This window comes from Pteropus alecto, unplaced genomic scaffold (genome assembly GCF_000325575.1).
Source record: "Pteropus alecto unplaced genomic scaffold, ASM32557v1 scaffold7, whole genome shotgun sequence".
Taxonomy (NCBI): Eukaryota; Metazoa; Chordata; class Mammalia; order Chiroptera; family Pteropodidae; genus Pteropus; species Pteropus alecto.
This window is the reverse complement of record NW_006494614.1, coordinates 4,041,568-4,066,533: the sequence shown is the minus strand read 5'-3', so window position 1 is coordinate 4,066,533 and position 24,966 is coordinate 4,041,568. Positions and strand designations below refer to the sequence as shown.

General features: G+C 35.9%; 1 protein-coding gene and 1 non-coding gene across 2 annotated transcripts in view; one reads left to right on the top strand and one right to left on the bottom strand.

The window, feature by feature from the left end:
* The window catches only part of KLHL32 (kelch like family member 32), a 176,857-nt gene that overhangs the window by 37,544 nt on the left and 114,347 nt on the right, over positions 1–24,966 (top strand). The window contains exon 4 of the mRNA XM_015600301.2: positions 2,502–2,682. Within this exon, the coding sequence (XP_015455787.1) occupies positions 2,502–2,682 (181 nt within the window). The remainder of the gene's footprint in view (positions 1–2,501; positions 2,683–24,966) is intronic.
* On the bottom strand, positions 6,148–6,266 carry LOC112474762. The gene has a single exon (XR_003044536.1). It is a non-coding gene; the product is annotated as a 5S ribosomal RNA (ribosomal RNA).

Here is a 24,966-nt window from a genome sequence, read left to right as displayed (position 1 = left end):
TATTCTCTGTCAATAGATATCTGAAATGCAAATACTGATTCAGTCCTAATAAAAGGACATGAATTGTGGCAGTATATTTGGGAAATGAGTAAGGAAACATTTTAAGGCGATTATTTTAATAGAGTATTCTGTTCCATTACACAAAAAATTTCAAAATACATCAAACATTTAAAGTGATATTAAAAGGAAGAAAAGTTATGAGAGTTTCGAATAATTTTCTGAGGTTATAATAAAATCTATTTTCTATTTCAAAAGTTATCTTAGTTACAGTGCAAGATAAATGTTTTGAAACATGATTTCTTATCATTGTCTCATGTTATTATGTTCATGTACATTATTTTTAAAAGGCAACCTTGATTTTGAAATTAACTGTGCATAATATAAATATACAATTAACATGGACCTTGTGATTTTTCTCATTGCAATCACAGATTTTTGAGATCTTCTTTATAGATTATCAATTTTTTGTTTTGTCATTTTTTGTTTGTTTGTTTAAGCAGGAGGGTGAATTATATTATTGTGTTCTTGGTGGTAGGTTCTCAAAGCAACTGATCTTGGACCTTTGGTTTTCTTATATATAAAATAGAGATAATAATAGTACCTGACTTGTAGGATTTGTTATAAATGTTAAATGAATTAATCATTATAAATCACTAAGAATAATTCATGGAACATAGTAAGAGTTTTGTGTTTGTAAAATATATAAAAATATCCTTTTTTAAGGAAAGATTTTTTAAAAAGTATTTCAAAACATTACTTAGCTGATAGAATATTTCTATTCTGTCCTCCCATTTCTTTAATTGTGCCATGCTAATTAATCTCCATTTTAGGCTTTGCATAGAAATTTGTATTAAAAAGTTATTTATGCTTCTGAATGTGGTTTTCAATTGCTGATGAAGTCTGCTAATAGCTAGAGCCACTACATGAATAGTCGATGACAGTAACCATTTCAAAACTCACTGCTGCATTTCAACTGAAAATAATCCTCCCACCTTCCCACGAGAACTTCCTGTATCATCACCTCCTGTCAAGTTTTTTCGTTTTTCTTTCAATAGTTCTGACATTTCTGAGGGTTCCCAGTCAAAAATGTCCAATAAAACTTGCTGGATGCACACTAGCATTTCACAGGAAGCATTTGGTTCGCTTTAAGGTGGTGCAATTTGTGCTGAATTGTAATTTACCAGTCAGCTGGCACCATAGACTGGGCAGAGCCCCGTCAAATAAATTAACTCAGCAGTCTAGGCCGGGGCAAATCCTTGGCCCCCCTGAGTAGTTCTTTCACACTCAGAGGGAGAGATTGGATGCAGAAGTTGTCAGGATTGGAGAGACGATGTTCAGACATCCACATGATATCTTCACTCAGCTTGGAGAAGAGTCCGCAGGCCGGAAATGGAGGTTGATGGCTTTTGTTCTTGTTCTGGGCATAATTTACAACTGTTGCAACTCATTTGTCTTAGTCCAGTGACAGTTCTGAGATTTTAGAACACTGTGGAGATTTCACAGATCTAAGTTGGAATTGTTCATAGTTGTCTACAAATTCAGTTTGCAGCTTGTGTTTATGACATTACTTTAACATTATTTTAAGAAAATCTGGAGTTTTATCTAGGAATTTTGAAAGGACATGGGAAGAGCATTTTAGAATGGGGTAGGGGATGAGGGGGCAAGTTTCACAATGGGTAAATTTAGCAATTTCAAAAAACAAAACAAAAAATTGTATAGTCATTCATAAACATAGTACAATGACCACATAAAGACATTGAAAGATAAAATATCGATATATTTTACTTGCAGCCTTAAATTTTTTCTCTTAAAATGGCATTTCTTTTGATATTCTCCTTGTGGTGTAAACTTGTCCCCAAGTTTAATAATAAGCCACTAGGATTTAACTAATTACTTTCTACGTGGAATGGTCACCGGCAGCTGTTTTTACCTCTAACCAACACTTTCTCAGTTTTGTTTTATTTATTAATGGAGGATTGTGTCCTGTGGGGAGACTTGGTAACTTCCGGGATCTCTGGTGAGTCACGCAGGTCCTGTGGGTTCTGTGCTGGATCAGTGTACGGCAGCGATTATGTTCTGAGTCTGTGCTAACCCCACACAGGTGTAACAAAGCTAGAGAAGGAAACGGAGAGTTAGGGTTGGGGTCACAGAATGGAGAGAGTCACACACAGATGTACACACATCCAGATATGCATTCACTCGAGATGTGCGCATACTGAGGGGACAATAGAGGCCTAAAGAGACACAGATGGAAACACAAATTCAGAAGGAGAAGCACTAGTAGGAAATAAAAAGAACCCTGAAGGGGTTAGGAAAAGAGAGAGAGAAAAAAGCAGAGCAAGAACATGGTGGAGAGAAAGAAAACGGGGAACTGCAAAAGTCCCACTCCTACAGTGTGTTGGAATCCGTATTCACTAGAGGGTGTTGCAGGAGTGAGGTGGCGTAGGGGCAGCCAGTGCGGGTGAGAGGAAGAACACTGACTCGATTGCTCTCATTCATAGTATTCAAGAAATGCTGACAGGCCAGAGGCTCTGCCATTCGGAATCTCACAATGATAGTGTCCTAGCAGCGCTGAATCAACAGAGAAGCGACGGCATCCTCTGCGATGTCACCTTGATTGCTGAGGAACAGAAATTCCATGCTCACAAGGCAGTCCTAGCAGCTTGCAGTGACTATTTTCGGGTAAGTCAAAGTTGTTTGTTTGTTTCTCTTGAGATATCAATAAACAGAAGTAAAGTTTCCTGAAATGTCACACAACAATCAGCCAATTAGATGATAGTCTGTAGAGCTGTGAATGTTGGGGTTCTTTCCTGGGCAGGATGAGGTTGGGGCCCTGTTGGGATCCTCCTTTGGCTGGATATCTGATTGTCCCTCCATCTGTAACTTATCCTACCTGCAAGCCAGAAAGTTAGTCTACCAGTTTTACAGATACCAGTAGAAGACATGAGACTCCTAAGTCAGACAGAAGGGACAGTTTGTTACTCACAGCAACAGCAGTATCTGAGTCTCAGCTTATTTGTACGTCTTCCCCAAGCCTTAATTCCCACAGGGTGACATGAAGAGGACCAGGTCTCATTACTGCACAGAGAGTGGATTGCATTAGAGGAGAGGATCTTTGACCTTAGAGATCCTGAATCTTTTAAAATGGGTAGAAAACATGTCTGTCCTTTGCTCTGGAGAGAGATGTGATACTGGACAGCAAGCATGCCTACCCTTAGCTCTACAAACAGACATTATCTTCCATGATTAACTGCTCTTTGCTTCAAGGCTATAGAAATATCCTTGAAAAGAGAGTTCAAAGCAAAGTACAGTCAGTGCCTCATTCACAATACAGGCAGAGATGCAAGAGACCTATAGAGAATTGTCTCCTAACAACCACATGTTCTAACTAGAACTATGTTTGTCTTCCTTGTGTCTTATGCTCTCCCACACTGAAACAGCTGGGAACAGTATCCTGTTTTAGTAATTTGTATTTTTCTCACAAGCCTTATAATGTTGCCTTAGGCTTAGTAAAATGTTCCATAAATATTAAGTGAATGAAGAAATGTTATCTAATTGTCATAGAATTCATGTATATTTTCATTCTTAATATCCTACATTTAAAAATATGCAAATTATTCATGGATATTTTTTCTGGTGTGATCTGTTCAAATGAATTAAGTACTTTGATGGATTTTTGTACTCTGTGTTATGCTATCTAGCAGATTATTTTGAATCTAACGTAGTTGTTTTGATTCAGGGAAGGTGGGACTGCAAGAGTGAGGAGAAAGCCCGAGTTTTTATGTCAACTGTTCTTTTACATTGATCTGAGAGTTGGTATTAGCTTTTCTTGATTAAAATATGAATAATGAGCAGTTGAGCTCAAAGCACTGTGACTTCTTGTGATCATCAACATTTTAAAAGAAAGGATGAAAACACATTCTTCAGCCAAGTAATAATGATTTTTAAAAGAATTAAAATTAGATTTGGTATCAGTGGTGTGGGCACAACATGGCATTAGTCAAAGGCTGTAACTAAGTCAGACCAGGGGCTTCTTTTCTGAGAGTGTGAAGCAGTGTCGGAAGAAAGAAAGGGAAGGAGCTTAGTCAAATCTGAGTTTGAATACAGCTGCAGAAACTGTATCTGTTTGTCTTTGTTTCCCACGGTCTCTGACAAATAGTAGGTGCTATTCTAATCAATATTTGTTGGGTTATTTATCCTCTTCACTATTCTTTGAGCATAGACAAGTCATCTTACTTATGTGAACCTGTGTTTTTTTCATTTGTAAATCGGTAATCGTAAAGCACACTGCTCAGAATGGCTTGATATAGAGATTTAAATGAGATAAGGTATATAATGCACTAAGCGTTGTGTCTGACCCGCAAGAGACCTTCAGTAATGCTCTGCCTGACTGTTTGTGGGAAGAAAGGAGAGTTTGTCTTTAGACTCACCTAGCTACAAACTCACTCACCTTTTGATGGGTCAAAATAACTTTTTGGTTCTATCCTTTCTCATCTTTTCATTTTCTGAATCTGATATGTCCTTCCTTCTTGCTTGGAACATTCTAGTAGCCATCTAACTTTTCTCCTCCTTGAGTTGTCCCTTTGCAAATTATTGTGCAGATGACTGCATAATTACTTTCACTCCCCTCCTCTGATCCTCAGAGCTCCTCACTGCTTGTCTGCCAGACTCCTGTAATGTACCTTCATCCTCATCTTTGTTCTTCCATCACTGTTCTCCAAACACATTCTATTGCATCTGAGGGCCTTTCTACTTCTCAGCCTTGCTAGGGGCTGTTTCTTCCACCTATAACTTCTCATTTTTTTTCTTAATCTACCCAGTTCATCTCCAAGATGTATCACAACCAACAACAGGTGTGAAGTCCTTCACAAAGGCTTCACCCTCTATCATCTCCCTAAAATATGTGCAAGGCTCCCTTTTTCTGAAATCTTAAAACTATAACTTGTTTCCCTCAAGAAGGTGAAAATCAACAAAATAAAAATGCAGCCTATGGAAAGGGAGGAGATATTTGCAAATCTGGTTAAGAGTTCATGTCCAAAATATGCACAGCTCAATAGCAAAAAAGAAAAAGAAGAAAAAAAGGGGGGAAAAAAGAAAACCTAAGTAATCCAATTTAAAAAAATGCGTAAAACTGAATGCACATTTTCCCAAAGAAGACATACAGATGGCCAACAGATATATAAAAAGGTCCTCAACATTGCTAATTATCAGGGAAATACAAATCAAAACCACACTCAGATAGTACCTCACACTTGTTAGAATAACTATTATCAAAAAGACAGGAAGATAACAAGTGCTGAATAGGATGCTCTTGGTGGGAATGTAGCTTGGTACAGCCACTATGGAGGTGAAATAGTGTGGCGGTTCCTCAGAAAATTAAAAATATAACTGCCATGTGATCCAGCATTTCCACTTCTGGGTATACATCCAAAAGAAATTAAATTAGGATCTCTAGGAGATATCTACACCCCTGTGTTCACTGCAGCATTATTCATGACAGCCAGGACATGGAAACAACCCAGCTGTCTGTGGATGGATGAGTGAACAAAGAAGATGTGATGTGTGTGTATGTGTGTTTATTTATATATAATGGAATATTATTTACCCATGAGAAAGAAGGAAATACTGACATTTGCAACAATATGGATGAGTTATGAGAGCACTATACAAAAGTGAAATAAGTCAGAGAGAAGGACAAATATTGTATGTTCTCACAGAAGAAGAGAATAGAATGGTAATTGCCAGAGACTGGGGAGTGGGTAATGGATGTTGGCAAAGGGTACAGACTTCCAGTTTTTAAATGATTAAGTTCTGAGGATCTAATGTACAGCATGGTGACTATAGTTAACAGTACTATATTGTAGGCTTGAAAGTTGCTAAAAGAGTATATCTTAAAATTCTTAACCCCAAACACAAGAAAAATGAGGTGATGGATGTGTTAAGTAACCTTATTGTGGCAGTCATTTTGCAATATATACATGTATCAGATCATCACATTGTGTACCTTAAAGTTACACGTTACATGTCAATTATATCTTAATAAAATCAGAAAAAAAACCTTTTTTTTAGGTGAGGCAACCCTTGGTTGGCTTCACCGATTGCAAGGACCTTGTCAGCTTACAATCTCTTATTTTTTTAATTTTTTTACGCCTACAACACCTGGTCTTCCTAGGTGGTCTCCCATCTAAGTACTGACCAGGCCTGACCCTGCTTAGCTTCCGAGATCAGATGGGATCGGGCTTGTTCAGGGTAGCATGGCTGTAGACTAGAAAAAAAATTTTAAGGAAATATTATGTATCATGTGTTATAACCCCTTTCACCAGTAGCTTCTCTGAGAGGGACTCTGACTAGCTGAGGACTAGTGAAGTTTATCAAACTACTGTTGAATAAAATTGAAGGAGGAAGTGTTGAACCAGAGGTAGCAGGAGAAGTTAGGGGCCTCATATCTAGAGTGTGTATGTGAGAGGGGGGCATGAGTCTGCCTCATACCCTCTGCCATATGGTAGCCCCTCTGACTGTGGGGACACCAAAGTTGCCAGGCCCTAGCGTGGGCAGCCCTGGGCTGTGGGCCACTCTGTAGCTCTGGAGGCTGTTGTTTAACATTTGCTATTTCTATCCTAAATCTCCACGAACGCCTACACTTCTGGCCAAGGAAGCAGATGTCTTCACTGCTTAACATAGCTTTGCATATGTGATGGTAAAGTGATTCAAATATAACATTTTGGAAAGTTAAATATTTGAGCACCATTTTCCATTAGAGCTTTCATGTGCTCTGCTTTTGAATGTGCTCTAGTTTTTAGACGTTAATGCCCATGATAAAAAAATATGTTTCATATATTTTTATAATCATCTCTCCAGTTATTATTTGATTAAAATTCCATAAAAGGCTATTAAATGAGTATATAAGTAGAAGTAATATTTTTTAAATTCAACAAGCATTTGTTACATACCTTCTATTTTCTAGACACAGAGTGAATTCATAGTCTGGTAGGAGATAGATTGAGTGAACAAATAATTGCACTATAGTGTAATTGGTATTAGGAGTTTGGGGCAGTGTTTTGGGGCTTAAACCTTGTTTTTATCTTCTTCCTTTCCTTGGTATTCTCAATCAATAATAATAATAAACATAACTACTATTAACTGAGTATGTACTGTGCCGTGGGCACTTAGATTCTAAGTGCTTTATGTGTATCAACTCATTTGTCCTCTAAATAAACCTGTAAATTAGGTATTATTATTATTATTATCATCATCTACATTTTAAAAATAAAAGGAGGTCCAAATTTAAATAATTCATACCAGGGGCATGAAGACTTGTTCAGTAAGAGCCAATGAAGGCCTTGCTTCACTGACCTAAGTTAGGAGCAGATGGCTGGATTGACGACGATGTGTGTGAGGCATGGTTTGGAGATGATAGAATGGGTGGGACATAGTAGGTAGAATCCAGATGATGTTGCCATGGATGGAGAGGGAGAAGAAAGACTTAAGAATGAGAGAGGCTCCTGGCTTGAGGGTCAGTGATAGTGGGAGCAGAGGGATGCTCACATGCACCATTCTTTTGCGGTATGGAGAGTGTTGGGGAAAAAGCAGCTACGAGTCATTTTGAAGGAAGCTGTGCCATTGAGGGAGCAAGCGAGGAAGACTTAATGTAAGGGCTTTAAGTTCTCTGGAGGGGTGGAGCCAAGGCCTTTTTTTCTTTTCTGATGACTGCATCCCCAATGCAAACTACAGTTCCTGGCACCCCACAAACCTTCAATATTCATTCTCCTCTGTTGCAGTCTGATTGGAACAGTTTCTTGCAGTGCCATGTGTTTGGGGCCTCACCAATCCCCTCCTCAGAATCTCTCCCTAGGAATACCTATTATATGTACTGTCTGTTTAATACATTAGTTTGTCTCAGGAAATGAGAAAGTTTCCCGTGAAGACTTGAAAGTAATAGCACTGCTGACAATTGAAACATAAATGAGATCATTATTGATTTTCTGCTATCTACTATTTGGTGGACTCTTCATTCACAGACTCTTCATTAACATTTCTGATTCTCAGAAATCATGTATGTATAAGACATATTGTGTTTATCACATTAAAGATAAACATCATAACATTGACAGTTATTTTGCTTCCAGCCGCCAAGCCTGCAGCCTCCTGCCTTTATTCCTAGCCTGCTCCTCCGCCTCCATCAATTCTGCGAGCCCCCAATATGCTTCCAGTAAAGCTTTAAAAATAAAATTAAGAATAGAAATGAATGTACTTTGTAAACCATCAAATGCTATATGAATATTAAAGGACTTTTAATAGTTTTTGCCTGCCATTTAGTCACATCTGCCACAGGGTGTGTTCCGAGCAGTCACTGGGCTCAGGGCTGTAATTAGGATTCACTCACTTGTTCTTCAGGAATGTTGTCACACTCTGATTAGTACGGTCTCCCCAAATTGAATTTTAGTTGGTGGTAACTTCCAACCAATCTCCTTTTCAGAAAAAAAAGGAATAAAAATAATGGCAAAATAGCTCCCGAATCCTCAATACATATGGTAATTATTTTTAGTGTATCTTTTTAATGTTAGTGTTAGCACATAAATATATACTACTGTCCTACATGGCAAAACATTACTGTGCAGTTATTGGTGCATGAATATCACTAAAATTAAATCCCATGATGTTCAATATTTTCCATAGTTGATCTTACACTGTCCTGTCCTGTGATTAATTACTTTGCTTGAGGCCAAACAAGCACTGCTGAGTTCTGTGGCTATTGGCTGTTTATGCTGAAATAGCAGCATTGCTAATTCTTGCATAAATATGCAAGAATAGCTACAAGCTATTGCTACTTCACAAATCAAGATCATTGCACACTGCTATGTTCTTTCCTTTCCCCAGCATTTGTGTTTCATATTGTCAGTCATAGAGGCCTCAGAGTATCATTCTTATAGTTCATTTGAGTTATGCATTATATGGCAAACTGATCATTATTTTCCATCAAATGAATATTTGTTTTAACATTCAATTTTATAAAATCTGTTCATAGAAATAATTAAACAGTAGAGAGATGTCTGTTAGGAATAAAGAGTATGGCTAATGAAAGATTTTTTTGGCTTTGAAGACCCTGGGGTGCGGGTGCTAAGAAAGTTTAAGAAGACTAAAGGGCAGATTAAGAAGAATATGGGAAAGTGATTCAAATGTATGATGTTTTTGAAATGTGTGTTTCCTTTTTTTGTTTGAGTTTTGATAGCAAAATCATCACGGAAATAATTTGTTTGCAGGTTGTAGTTATCTATTTTCACTGTATTTGATTAAGTTTTGAAACAGAATTTGTGACAATAGCAAAAGTTAAAAATCTAATATTAGGACCATTTTATCCGTGCTATATTCTTTTTCTAATGATAAATTTATTTTACTCTATGCAGCTATAAAATAATTTACCTCTAATATTTTTTATTTTAAATATTTTTAAACATATCCATTTTAATTTTCTTAGAATTTATTTAGTTTTAATATTTAATTTTATTTGATATTTTTAATACAGTAGCTATTGCTACTTCACAAATCAAGGCGCTTTTTTATTCTTAATGTGGTAAGAACAGATTAACTTCATGGCTGATAGTAATGCCAAATGGTACACATGGTTCACGACTTTTTAATTCTGTCGACATTTACTGAACATTCAGTATATGCAAAAAAGTTTGTGCTGAATGTTGCAAAGCGTACAAGAAATATCCCCACTGCAGCTTTTGCACAAGAGGTGAAGGTTGAGACCTCTGAAATATATGAGATTACATGTCGGGAAGGAAAAACAACAACAAAAAATGTCTGTGGTTAGAACTTAAAGGATGCCTCCACTCAGGTAACAGAAAAAGAATGAGAAGCTGGCTGAAGGGACAAAAAAGGAAGCATCAAATATATATAAAGGTAACCAGCATGTTCATTCTAATTAAAGCCAGAAAAGAAAAGGGTTTCAAGAGATAGACATATTCTGTAGAAGATTAAGGAAGATGCAAAAAAGTTCACTGTTTTTTAACAATTTGGTTTCAGGAGAGTATAGGAAAGGAAGCCCAAGTCTAAGAGATGATACTTATGTAGATACAGACACCATTCCATTTTTATTTTTATTTTTTAACTAGCTTTATTGAGATATAATTGTCATATAACATTGTGGAAGTTTAAGGTATACAATTTGATTATTTGATACTCGTATATATAGTAATAATAATATCTACCAAAAAAACCAGTATCCACCCTTTAGGTAGATGTTTTTATTCCTGGTTAAAATACCAGGCTCATGATAGTAACTGATTTGCATAGCTCTAAATATTTTGGTGTAGGCTACCTGGGGGAAGAAATTGGATTTTTTTTCAGTCTCATAGGATCTAGCCTAGTGCCTTGAGTATAATTACCATAATTAATGTTTTTACTAAATGAATTAGTGAATAAATAAGCAGTTTTGAAGGATGGAGAAAACATTGGCCTGGAGTTATCTGGGAGGCTTCTTGGAAGAGGAGGACCTTACCTACACAATATAATTTCCAGGGTGGCTTTCCACACTGGGGAAGCATTACAGTAGCCCTGGAGGTGGAGGGCAGGCAGAAATCAGGACAGTTCATTCTGTTTTGTGGCAACCATTATGCCAGTGAGTTATTTATTTGGTCTCATTTGATTCTTAGACCAAACAGATGTAATAGTTATTCCCACTTACATGTAAGAAACTTACACTGAAAGAGGTTAGCCAAGTGTCCTGAAGTGCTGTGGTTAACAAGTTGTGGAGCAGCAGTGCACAGCCAAGACTGGGAATTCGGAAACCCATGTTTTATCATGTTGTTTTTCACCATGGCACCTGGGTCCCTGCCCCCTTCATGCCATTGGCAGACAAGAGATGTGTCTTGTCATTTCCCCTGAAAGCTAAAGGGGCTAAAGGAACTGCCTGAACCCCTTAAGGCTGGTGTGTACTTGATTTCTTGACATGCTTCTGTAGTATCCTCAGTTGCCTATAATAATTTCACTTTTAAAAGTTTCACATAAAGAACTTAATTTAAAAAATAAATTAAATGGCTTAAGAGCAAGAAAGAGAATGTATTTTGTACTCTAATAAAGCATCCACATTTTTATAAGAGAATTAATTATAGAGGCAATACAGTTTTAGACTGAGACCAATCTGTTTCTTAACAGCTTTGTTTAAATATTGTCTGGCTGCGTATGTCCTTGTCAAGTGACTTAGTATCCCTAAGTTTTATTTTCTCCAATTATAAAAGTAGGTTAATTGTCACTTCATGGGGTTGATATGGAAATTAAATAAGATAATAAAATAAAATAATAAGATAAGACAATAAATGTGCAAACTAAGGTTCTGGATACTAAATTGATGGTTTACTAGTATTGAGAATGGTTTTTATTTTCCAAGCAGAGGAAAGTAGAATGTTGGTTTTTAAACCAAAATTTTGTTAGAAAGCAACATTATTTTAAAACTACTCAGCAAAGATAATTTTTGCCAATTTAGTCTGTATTTTGGATTTTATCGGTTCTTTTATTTTGAAATGATTTTTACCAAGGCTGTACTTTTGAGACCTAAATCTTTAATCTTTGAACATGATCCAGGCTCTCCAGGCACTCAAAATTCTCTTTACTGTTACTTCTTTAAAGTTAACTGGCCATGTTATTGCTTCCACCTTAATTTACAATCCAGCATTATTGTAAAAGTAATTTTAAATGTTTAGAAAGTTGTTTATGGAATTTAAAAGAATGTGAGGGAGTTATTCTTTTGCTTTATACTTTATGAAAGGAGAATGTGTGTGTGTCTTGTTGTATATGCTACCTTATTGTTTTGAACTGATTTTGTTTTCCACTTAAATCCCTATTTGATGGAAGTAGAATGAGATCTTGATGGACAGTAGAAAGGAAGGCTGCCTATATTTCATGCTCACACCTATCCAAAGCATCATACCATCATATGATTTCATATTTAAGAGTGGTTTTAAAAGTGCATAAGGGACTTCTGGACCTTGGTCTTAGTGTCTTAAGAATGTATACAGAGATTAGAGTTTTGAGGTAATTTGCATTCTTTCATGAGTTTTGATACCAGCTATGGGGACTGAAGAATGTAGTCAGTCAGGGGGCCTCCCACTGAGGCTGCTGTGTCTCCAGCTCATAGAAGTGAGAACTTCTTTTCAACTTCGTACAGAGGAAGACAAAATAAACAAATTGAGATGGCCTAAACAAGCTACTGACTTTTTCCCCTAGACTTTTGGGAAAGAAAAGGATTGGGCACTGGTTTAAAAAAAAAAAAAGAAATTGAGCGTAGGGGAAAATATTTATAGGACACCCTATGTCGTGCTCCTAGCGCATTGAAGATCATCAGTAAATGAAAGATAATGGAAGCAATGATATCAGCAGCAGAACAGGTAGAGAGGTAAGGGCAGTGATTGCAGAAGCAGTGGTGGTAGGTTCTGGGAGGGCTGGTGGACAGGGCTGAATGGTGTTAGAAGAGTCAGGTCTTGTACATACATATGTCTGTTCTTCCCTCATCCTTCCCATCCTCACCAAATACTCAGCCCTGAGCAAATATTGGTAGAGCAAATATTTTTTGAAATGTATGAACATTATTCAAATCATCACAAATATTTTAAAAATATTCTATACAGTGCTTCCTTCCCCTAAATTATTTCTGATGATATATCATCCTGTTATCTTCGATATAGAAGAATTTATCCCTCATCTTTCCTCAATTTTGGTGTGCATGATTGAAGAAAGAACTGCAAAAGTCTTTTCCTAAACAAAAAATTTCTGTTAATGTCCTGCTGTGCATTATATTTTGCTTCTAATGTTGAAAAAAAGATCCAAGTGACCTCAAACGTTGCCACTTAGGGAAGGAAATAGCAATTATTTTTAGATTTGATAGAAGTAATTTAGAAGAATGAAAGATACATTTCTATAGTGCTTATGAGGCTTTTTTCTTTCTTTTTCTTCTAAGCAGCAAAACAGACATTAGTTTCACTAAGCCTTTTAGATAACAAGTTAGAAGTTTTGAATGGCAGGGTTCCTATTCTTCACTGGAGATTTTCCAACAAGGCAACACAAATATTTATGAATGTGTGGAGGTATTTTCTGGACCTTTACTCTTATACCTGATATATTCTAAGTCTGCTTATAACAGGATTCTATTTCTAGCCAGTAACCAAGAAATTCCCAGTGGAGCGTTGTTGTATCAGGGGGCGGGGGTGGAAGGAGGGATGCATTTGGACACTGTGTTTATCATGTATGCCATGATTTCATTGCTAGGTGTTCATCTCTTGTCTAGCCAAGTTCATATTAAATTCAATTAGGTCAATATTTGAGGACTTACAATACAATTTTTGTTTTGTAGAAAGGTAGACGTAGTCTTCTTTGAAAACTGCAAAAGTTGGTTGCTGAAAATAATGTGAACCATACCTTCATATTGTAGGCAAAAGACAGTTTCAAGAAGCTTTGTGTAAATAACCTAGGAGAAAAAATGAACTATGTCTTAATAGTTGGAATGAGAGAAGCTAATAGTGATGACAATTATTATTTTATTTTTATCTATTAACAAATTTGTTCTTTCTCTTTATTTATTCATTCATTTTTTTCTTCCTTCCTTCCTTCCTTCTTTCCTCTCTCTCTCTCTCTCTTTCTTTCTTTCTTTCTTTCTTCCTTCTTTCTTCATACATTTTTCCCCCTTCTTCTCTGGTAACCACTAGTCCATTGGTGATGACAATTAATAATCACAAAATATATGTGTGGTGGGAACAAATCTCAAGGCTATAATAAAAAAAATCTGTGCCTTTTTACATAATGAATTTTTTAAAAGTCACTTTAAAAGGGCAAAGAAAACTCTTAATTATAAAAATGTTGACTTCCTTTGCCATAAACTTTAAAAACTATAAATTCTTCTAAAACCTCAACCCACTTAAGTATAAAAATATATATATATTTCAGAGTAGTCTTTCATCTTGAATTAAAATTAAGCATCAGGATCATTGCAGACTAATCCTCTAGTTATATAAATTTTAAAATAAATTATTTGAAACTTCTTAGTGGAAAAGAATATTAATAGTACAAGGACTGACCATAAAATGAATAGATCCCTTACTAAGGAAATGATGATTGTTATTCAAGCTGCACAGTATGAACATGAAAGGTGAGATAAATTGCCATTCATTGAACATTTTCTATATTTGTTTATTAGCCTCAATACTCTGTGTATTCACATTTCTTATCTTCATTTAATATTCCAGTAACTTTTAGATGTAGCTGTTACAACTTTACGTTTGAGGAAATTGAGCTTACTCAACATGGAATAATTTAAGATCACACAACTGCTGACACCAGAGTCCAAACTCCAGCCTGAGTCCACGTGCCTTCAATCCCTCTAAATTTTCCATAAAACTAAGTTGTGTGGACCTCAGAGAACTTTCTATTTAAGGTTGCCGTTAGCTATGAGCATTGTGGTAGGCAGAATAATGGCCCTGAAGATGTCTACATCCTAATCCCTGGAGCCTGTGAATGTTCCCTTACATGACAAAGGGGCTCTGCAGGTATGATGAAGTTAAGGACCTGGGGGTGAGAGATTATCCTAGATTATACAGCTGGGCCCAATGTAATCACAAGGATCCCTAAAAGATGGAAGAGGGAGTGAGAAGTCAGAGAAGATGTGACAATGGAAGCAGAGATTGGAGTGATGTGATTGCTAGCTTTGAAGGAATGGGCCATGAGCCCAGAGATGCTGCAGCCTCTAGATACTGGAAAAGACAAAGAAACAGATTCTTCCCAGAGCCTTCAGAAGGACCACAGCCCTGCTGACATCTTGGTGTTAGCCCAGTGAAACCCTTTTCAAACTTCTGACCTCCAAAACTGTAAGATAATAGATGTGTGTTGATGTAGGCCACTAAGTTTGTGGTAATTTATCACGCAATAATAGGAAACTAATATAAGCACCTTAATGATAGCAAGGTGAAGTGAACTTTCTCAGGATTTGTGTGTGTGTGTGTGTATGTATGTGTGTGTGAATTTTCAGTTGTGGTTTTGGTTACTGTCATTTCTGTAGCCCTGACTTCATAGGCGCCACTTGATCATGTTGGCATGTTGGTAAATGAAACCGGATTGTAGGTCTCAGATGTGAGAGGCAATTAAACAATCTTTAGGGACCATCATACAAGAAATAATCGGGTTCCTTTATCTCAAAGCAAAATATCAGAAGAATCAGGTAGATTTGACATATTGGTATAGAAAACAATTATTGTTATGGTTATTATTATTTTCCCCTGTTGCTTCCTCAGCACCATAATTCAAAAGGAGTCCCTTTTTAATGTGTCAGCTTTGCCTTGTAAATTACAAGAGATCACTGTGCCTTCAAATGGGACATGGCCAGTGAGTTTTGTAACTTAAAACAGTGGAAATCCCAGTGTAATTTTGTGGGAAAAGGATGCTTATCTCCATATCCTTTAAAATGAAATATAGTAAGTGCTCTTAAAGTAAACTTAACATTTTCTTGTGGGGAATAACCTTCCTGGTACTTTATGAGAAAAAGAACCGTGAAGTTATGTTTTATAGTAAAAGATACCTATTTTAATAGTGTATTGCAGCAGTTTACTATCAAGAAAACACACTGAACTAGTGTTAGGTGATCTTTTTGGGGTTTGCTGAATCTATTCTCTATTGTTAACTTGCCACGTTATCTTAGTAAAATTACTTCAGTTTTCATGCCTTAATTTCTTTGTTTACAAAATGGGTATAATATAGTACCTGCTCTGTTATCTCATTTAAAAAATATACTAACAGAATATAAATGGCAGTGATTATAAAAGAATAAAAATATCTACAGCAATGCTGGTTAGTATTTTCGTTATGAATAAGAAGTTTCCTGACACACACGCATGTGCACTCATACACGCACACGTCAGATCTAACAGGGGAAGATCCAGTAAGGCCTTTTGGTTCTGTGGAAGGATAAAGTAACATTTAGTAAACAGTGTAAGTGTTTATTAAGAAGTTATTCAATTTTTTTATATAAGTTCCACAACTACCTTCAATCAGAATGTATATTAATTTTTCAGTATTACTGGAACTGAAATGTTTATCATCAACTGAGACAAAGGAAGGAAACAGAAAACTGTGGGAATTAAGCCAATTTTGCAACTTGCTGTGACTTATCGAATTAGATTATTTCTCCTTTTGTCACAGACAGTTTTTGTCAAAATGGATAAAGAGTTATTTTATAAATTTGTTGACATAAAGTTTAAAAATGTGAAAAATTAATGTAAGTGCAGTGGTCTCTCACATGGGTGTCTGTGTACCCTTGAGTGTACAGATGAGCCCTGGGGATGTGGGAGAAAATTTACTATCTCTAAATTTTTCTGTCAATTTTATTTCTGCTTTGGGGTTTCTTTATGATATACATAAAAGATTGGTATATAATATGTGTATACAATTTATAAATATATAAATATTAGGGCTACTGCTCCAAATGTATAAACGATGTTTGTACAATCAAAAATTTGGATTGGACTACAATAGCACAGATTGTAATATTGAACGTTCTAGCTTTTTTGTGTACTAATAAAGATTGTAGTGAGAAATGAATTTGGGTTGAAGCTTTTTTAACATTCCCAGAAACCAAAACCAAAGCTAAAGGAAATGATTGACCATGACAATTAAGTTGAAAAGTTATTCAACTCCAGAGGAAAGAAACCTCCATTCTGTAGATGACTAACTCACTTCTACATGTAAGCATCATCAGGGCAGAGATTTTTGTCTCTTATTCACTATGAAATCTGCAGCACTTCGAACAGAGCATTGCATATAGTAGGCACTCAACTAATAGTTATTGAGTCAAGATATGAATTTGCCAGTGTTCATGTTCAAGAAGCAACATGCCATTTTGCTTATAGTTGCAGCAGAGCCATGGAAGCACATTCTAAAAGAGCCCGAGGTAGAGATGTTTTTATATGAATTTACTCATTTTTCTCTGCTTGGATAACTGTAGGTGCTGAGTGCATCTCTCATTGTACTCTCTTCGAATTTCTGCATGGTTTTTTTTTCCTGATTTGCTATCTGGCTATTTCTGGATTTTTTTATGTATTTGTCTATTTATTCTGTACCATTCCTTCTTTTTTCATTTTTCTTTTATCTTTTTTAACTGATCTTCCTCTTAAAAGTCTCTCTCTAAACAATAAACATATACTTTGGCTTTATATTGATTAGATTTTGAAGTACATGTTGATAATTTATAAAGTGGACAAATGGAACATATTTTTATTTTTCTCAGTCAAAACCTCAAATATTAAAATAATTTTAATAATATGGGCTTTTGGATATTACTTTTGAGTAGGAAAAATGTCTTTTTACCTTTATTCTTTCAACTATCTTAATGTATAAGAAACAGTCTTCATACCTAATTCTCATAAAAATACTTAGATTCATTTTTTCATCTTCATACTTTTAATATAGTTAAATATTACTCTTCATGGTGACTGGACAATAGTTAAAATTTTAGTTAAGAAAAATGTATCCTTTTTAGATCATTGTGTTTAGATTATTGTGCACATATAATACAATAAGAGTAAAACTAACATAATAAAGCACGAAGTTTGATGAGGTTAAATGTAGATATATGATTCATCATATATAATGCTAATACCATTCCGATGAAATATAGTCTTTTTTGAGATTTAGAAATCATTTTATGTTTTCCCTTCCTTAGGATGTCCAATATATATTTCAGTTTTCATTTATGTTGCTATGGAAAAAAGGAGTAAACAGGCTTTCTAGTTTTGGGGTTCTAAATAAATAGGATTTGGCTTTCTTTATAGTGAAATTGTATATTGTTGTAAGCAGTCTATCAAGAAGGATTTCAAATGAAAATTAAAGGGCAATGCAAACATAGCAAAGTCAACTTGGAAGACTGAAGATGTAATGGTCAAAAAGTAAGTAAAATTATAAGTCCTGTGTTTTAGAAGATAAAACAACAGAGAAGTGGGTGGAGAATGATTATATACTTGTCATTAAATCCATGCAGCAGTTCTCTTGCAGGTGCCTTCGTTTTGTGCTCATGAAAACTGAGGCTTAGGGAGGTAAAGTAACCTGGACTATGTCATATAAGGAATAAGGAACCATTATTTATTAAACTCCAAAGTCTAAGTTCTCAACCCTGTGCTCACCTGCCTCCTGCTGTGCTGAATGGCTCAGTATCAGAGTAAAGGTGGGAACGGCATCTAGTTCTTAAAGTGGACATGACTAGAATTGGGGGAGCAAATTAACATTTCATTTTACAGATCAAAAGAAGAGAATCCTGAGTGTGTCCTGATAGATTATGCCATGCAGTATGTTTGGCACTTAGGGGATTAACAAGCAGAGGCAAGCTGGTTGTCTCTAAAAGATTTTACTTGAACTCAGAGACAGGTGGCAAAGCTAATTCCAACTGGATGTTTCTGAATTTCCAGCGTTCTCATCCAAGGTTTAGGCCAGCAGAGGAAATGACCTATCATTGGGAGAGTAGCTGGTCTGCTTACCTATGGGTTGAGAGAAGAGCAGAACTCCAGGGTGAAAGGAGCCTGGGCCCTAAATGACCATGTGGATGGTGGCCAATTAGGAATGCACAGTGAGCTGCGTTATGAGTGAGTGAAAAGGTGAAAATTTCGTTTTATCTATTATAAAACTACCTGAGATTATAATGTCACATTACTTTAATTAATGCAGAATCATCAACAGACTCAACACTGGATGAAACTGTGAGTGTGGAAAATGGTTATTGATATAATCAGTATAATTAATCATTATAATTTTTCATTGATATATATGACCAAGGGAAAAAAGGAAAAAAAAAAACACATGAAAAATAACACTATAAGATGGCAGAAATTAGACCAAATATTTTGGTAATTACAATATATCTGAAATGTTCAAAGTCATCCATTGAAAGGCACAATATATCTGAAATGTTCAAAGTCATCCATTGAATTCAGATTGATTAAAAATATAAATCTAAGTATATTTTATTTATAAGAAACATACCACAGATAATATATTAGTTAGATACTAACAAAGAATGTGTAATGATATTAATATGTCACAAACTAGAATTCAGAATGAACAGAATTAGAAGGGACAGAAGTGACGTTCTGTAGTAATCTGTCAAGAAGGTAATAGTTATGAACCTATATCCATTTTAAAAAGCTTCAGAATATTTTAGGAAAACAATAGGATCATAGGGAGAAATTTACAAATTTTCAGTCATAGTGGGAGATTTTTAATACTCTTTTTTCTGAAACTGGCAGATCCTATAGATTAAAAAAATAATAATGTAGAGGATCTGGATAGCACACATTCTCAATTCACTATAGTTAAGCAGGTCATTCTGACCACATAGTAAGTACACCATAAGGAACTCATTAGAACCAAAAATCGATAACAAAGTTAATCTTATCTCCCATACACTTAAAAAATTTTAAAAAGCACTCTTAATAATTCATGAGTTAAAGAGAAAATCAATGTCAGAATTTCACAATATTTAAAACGATACTAAAGCATTGTTCTTAAGATGGATTTGAAGAAAGACAATTATAGCCTGGGTTCCCTGAGACAAAGACTCTTGAGACAGACTTTAGTGTGAAGAGCCCTTGGAATCAAAAGCATGGAGGGAGGTGAAGAAAGCAGAATTTAAGAGAAGCTGGTCTTCGATGCAAGCCTGACAACAGTCTCAGCTGATTCCATGAGGTACTCTGAAGCTAAAATGCACTTCAGTGTTCTGCCAAGGTGGCCGGGACATTATATTCTTGTACCAGTTGGTCATTGGGTGTGGGCACCCAGGGAAGGGGCATGACCTTGGACAAAGCACTCTTAGTAGCTGAGGCAATCCCTGAAGAGGCTGGCTAGTGAAGCCTGTCTTCCCACAGTTCTCCCAGCAGCTGGGACCACAAAAAATTCTTCATGAAAGAGGTGCATCACAGTGTCCTCGCCAAGCCTTGGTACATTTATTTCAAAAGAGAAGAGACTCAGAATAATGACCTATGCTTTCAACTCTAAAAGTTGGAATTATATAATAAACCATAATAAAATATCTGAGAAAAAAGAAAGATAAAAGCATGTCTTTATAAAGTAGCAAAAATAATTTTTTTAATGTCAAATATTTAAAGCTATCTTTTAAAATATGAATTATTTAGACAAACTTTGGCCAAATGTATTCGAGAATTGTAAAAAAGTGGGAGAAGCAATCGATACATAAAAATGATAATTTGAGGGCTATAAAAATGAAAAAGGTGACATTTAAAGATGAAGAAAGGAGAAATGATTATCAGAGATACCATATAAACTTAATACAAATAAACTATGAAACTTTGTGAGTGAATTTCTAGGAAAATATAAATGATCAAAATTGGAGCAAAGAAAAGAGAAAAATACAAGAAACTGGGTTAAAGAATAGTCAAAGTAGCCATATATCTCTTCATAAAAGCAATAGGCCCACATTTTTTATTTGCTAGTACTACCAACTCTTTACTTAGCTGTTTCCCATATTATATAAACCTGTTCTAAAGTCTAGAAGAAAATGGAAAGCCACACACCTCATTTTATAAGGCTAGCATAATTCTATTATTGAAACACAAAGGCAGCAAAAGAAATGAAGACCATATCTCACTTAAGAGCATAGGTACAAAAATTGTAAATAAAATATAGCCAAACCAAATAATTTCCAGTTCTCAGTTCTCTTTTTTCCACTCATCAGCATATTGATACTTCCTGTTCCTTGAAATACTTTCTTCACTTGGCATTTGGTTTCCCAGGTTTTCTTCTCACTCGCTGGCTGCTACTTCTCAATAATCATTGCTGATTTTGCTTCATCTCCTCATCTTTTGGAAATATAAGTAGCCTGGACCTAGTCCTTGCATTTCACTGTCTACACCAGCTTTCATTATCCTATCATACTGTCTAATGACTTTACACACACACACACACACACACACACACACACACACACACACACACACACATTATATAAAATGATGTGTTAGAGTTCTCCATAGAAACAGAGCCAATAGGATTTTATTAAAGAAATTTATTATAAGGAAATGACTCATGCAATTATGGAGGCTAACAAGTCCCAAGTTCTACACAGTTTAGAAGCTAGAGACTCAGGAGAGCCAGCGGTGTAGTTTAAGTCTGAAAACCAAAGGCTCAAGACTCAGGAATAGCCAATGTTTTCCTTTGTGTTCAAAGGCAAGAAAAAGCCAGTGTCCCAGTTTGAACATACTCAGGCAGAGACTGTCTTTAATTGAGCCTTTTGTTCTATTTAGACCTTCAACTGATTGTATGAGGCCCACTCACATTAGGGAGGTCAGTCTCCTTTTTCAGTCTGTTGATTCAAATGTTAATCTCATGCAGAGACACCTTCACAGATACACACAGAATAATGTTTGACTGGATATCTGAGTACCTCGTGACAAATAAAATTAATCATCACAGATGATAACTCCTAAATTTATTCTTCTGACAGGACCCTCCCCCATAATCTATAACTCATATATCCAAAGGCCTGCTCGTCATCTCTACTTGGATGTTTAAGAGCCATCATAATTCCAATGTGTGCAGTTCGAACTTCAATTTCCCCATAGAAACCTTCTCGTTGCATGATGTCCTCCATTTCAGTTAACAGCAGCTCTATAATTACTGAGGGCCCCAAACTGCTAAGTAATTCTTGATATGAAAACTGCTAGCAAGTCCCATAGCTCTACTTTTGAAATATATTCACACTCCAACCACTTCTACTACTGCCTCCCTGGTGCAAGCCACTGTCATCTTTTGCCTGGAGTTTTGCAGTATCTTCCTTCCTACTTTATCTTCCTACATCAATCCTCAATCCCTTGGAATCTATTTCAATACTGCAGCTCCGGCGATCTTATTGAAAGCAAAACTCAGATTATGTCACTCTTGCTTGGCACCTTCTGATGAATTCTACTTTCACTCAGAGTAAAAAGCCAGTGTCTTAGTCTACGTGATCCTGCCTCATCAGGCCCTCCCTCCGTCCACTCCAATCACACTGACTTCGTTGCTTGTTTCTCAGACATGCTTGCTGGCTGTCACCTCAGGGCCTTTGCACAGATGTTTTCTCTAACTGCATTTCCCATCTCCCTGATAGCTCCCTGACTTACTCCCTTGCCCTCTTCAGATCTTTGCTCAAATCTTACTTTCTCAGAAAGTAAGACTTTAATTTTTTTGACAATAACCTAATTTTTAAAAAAGACGTTCATGTATTACTTATATAACTAAAAAATAGTAAAGACAATAAGCCACCATTTAGTTTTCTTTAAGCTTTTGGAGTTATTGGCCCAGTCAGCAAAAGCTCATTCCCCTCTGGGATTTTGGATTATATATATTCAGCAGTGACAGAGATGTCTGAGCCCATAGATATAGTTGTAAATACAAAACTGTCAGTGACACCTCTTTCAACTTTCACAAGTAAAAGTGATTTTCATTAAAACAAAATATTTTTGTCTTTATCCATACAGATCTCTCCGTATAATAGATGGTGTGGGGGTAGGGAGCAAAAGGATGGCTCAGAGACACTGGGTCACTAACTCTGTTTTCGTCCCACACATGAGAATTTGGTATTGCTGAGGCTGAAGTAAAGTTAAAAAACAGGAGAGCGATGACTGTACCAACTCCCCAACATAGAACTTCTTAGATTCTTAGTGGTTATGTACTGTTGGAAAGGAGATTTAAGTGCTGAGTCCAAAGACTTGTGACTCAGCAGACATTTTGCTCTTCTCTGGGATCCAGCTGGCCTGGTCTTACATGGACCAATCACCTAAAGCCATTAGGGAATTAGGAGCTAGGGAAAACTGGACATCATGCTATTCACAAGTTCCAGAGTCTTTGGCTAATTAGTTGCGGACATAACGTGGTTGTGGTTGATTTCGTCCCCTCCACTTGTAACTCTGAAAATACCATAATCTGGTTTAGAAGAGGGACCTAACATGCAACAATAGACTTTTCTTAAGGCAATGGTGACTTTAAAAAAAAAAGCCTGCAGAGTTCTAAGGAGCTGTAGAAATTGACAAAAATCACCCACAATTGAAAATGTGCTCAATTGCTCACCTAAGCCATAATCAACTGTTGTCTGAATAGATGTTGGCATTCGGCAACTTGTATCTGATGATTAGTCATTTAGTTAATATCTACCAAGAAGCCTCATGAAAGAGCTTTTAAATTTAGCCAGAAAAAAATAGCACCATTAATGATGGCCTTGACATTCAGCAAAGCCAAATTAAGCAGTCAAACTGACATCTTATAGACAGTCTGTTATAGAGCCTCACACCCGGTGGATGTTCGATAAGCATTAATTGCCTGGCTGACAATGAACAGTTAGGTACACGTTTGCCTTTTATAGAAGCTGCACTGGTGGAATAAATAGGAGAAGGCTGATTTGAGATGTTCTATGGGATAAGACCTCGTGAGCAACAAAAGGTGTGTGGGTTTGGGTTTGTTTGTTTTTTTTTTTTAAATAAACTGCCTTCATAATTGCCTTTTAACTGAACACAGTCATTAGAAAAAATAGAATTCTCTTTGTCAATTCAAGGCGAAGTACCAGTTCATAGTGGTAATGGTCAAATGTTATTTCCTTTTTAAATGGAAATCTGAGAGCCTGTAAAGAATCATTGTCACATTCCCTTTTAAAATTATTTGCATCAATGCCAGGGAAATCATTAACATTTCAAATCAGATGACTAGTATTTTCATTATTGTGCTGTGAGTGTACTGTGTTTATTGTAGTGAATGGAGAATGGTGAACTCTGGTATGCATTTTATTCTTTCATTTAAACCTATTCACTTCTACTGAATGTAAATACTATGAAGCTAGAAAAATATTTATAATAATAATAGCTAACTTTTTAATCATTTACTCTATGTAGTCATCGTGCTAAGCTCTTTATATGTTTTTGTTTCTGCCATATCTTATTTATGCTTTTAAAATTACAACTTTACACTCTTTTATTTAGATCACAATTTTACTCATGTTTATTTAATCCCAGTGATAGTCAACTTTAGCTTCATCTGAAAGAACAGGAACACATGTTCGAAGGATAATAAAGCTGATGAAAATTTCAAACCTTTAGAAATTGCATATTGAGCAAGGACAGATGTTTTATGGAAGAGGGGAAGACAGCTGATCGTATGTCTGATACACCGGTGTAAAGAATTATTGGGATCTATAGATATGCCTTGATTCTGCTTCTCATTTGTATAAAAAAGTGATTCAGAATGAGTTGACCACACTGTGGGATGGCTCAGCTGATTGTTAAATCAATTGCTTTTAATTAGCCCATCTGATGTTGATTGGATTCTGGGCTTACACGCCTGGATTTCTGAAAGATTGATTTCCCAGTATTCGTCTCATTTAGACACTTTTGGTGCTAAAGTGATGAGAGATTGTCATATCAAATGATTCATATCACTTTTAAAATTGTATACATATATATACATTTTCATGAGTTTAACAGAAGTTCTTCATCTAGTTACTTTTGAAAGATATTTGAACTGTTGCGGATTATTATTAAACTCTTTTCTCCCCATTTTGTAAGATGTAGAGACTTTGCATGTAGCCTACATGGACAAAACATCAAATATGTTTGCAAAAAGAGTGAACTTGAACATATGGGATGACCTGAACATTTCATATTAAACTGGTCTGTTCTGCCTTGTATCAGGAAGGTTCCAGTGAAGTGGTTGCTTAGTAACTAATGGAGTCAGAAGAAGCAGTGTGTTAGCTAGGGCTCTTGCCCTCATCTGTGTATATGCCTAATAATGAGAAAGTGGCTCCAGTGTATATTGCCTGACTTTCAGCTGTCAAACAAAAGTGATGAATAAAATGAAAGATGAGAAGGAAATTCCACAGCTGGATTGGGATCTTATATTTATAGTCTTACACACCTTATTTTATATTAGTATGTTGAAGAAAAACATATTAAGACA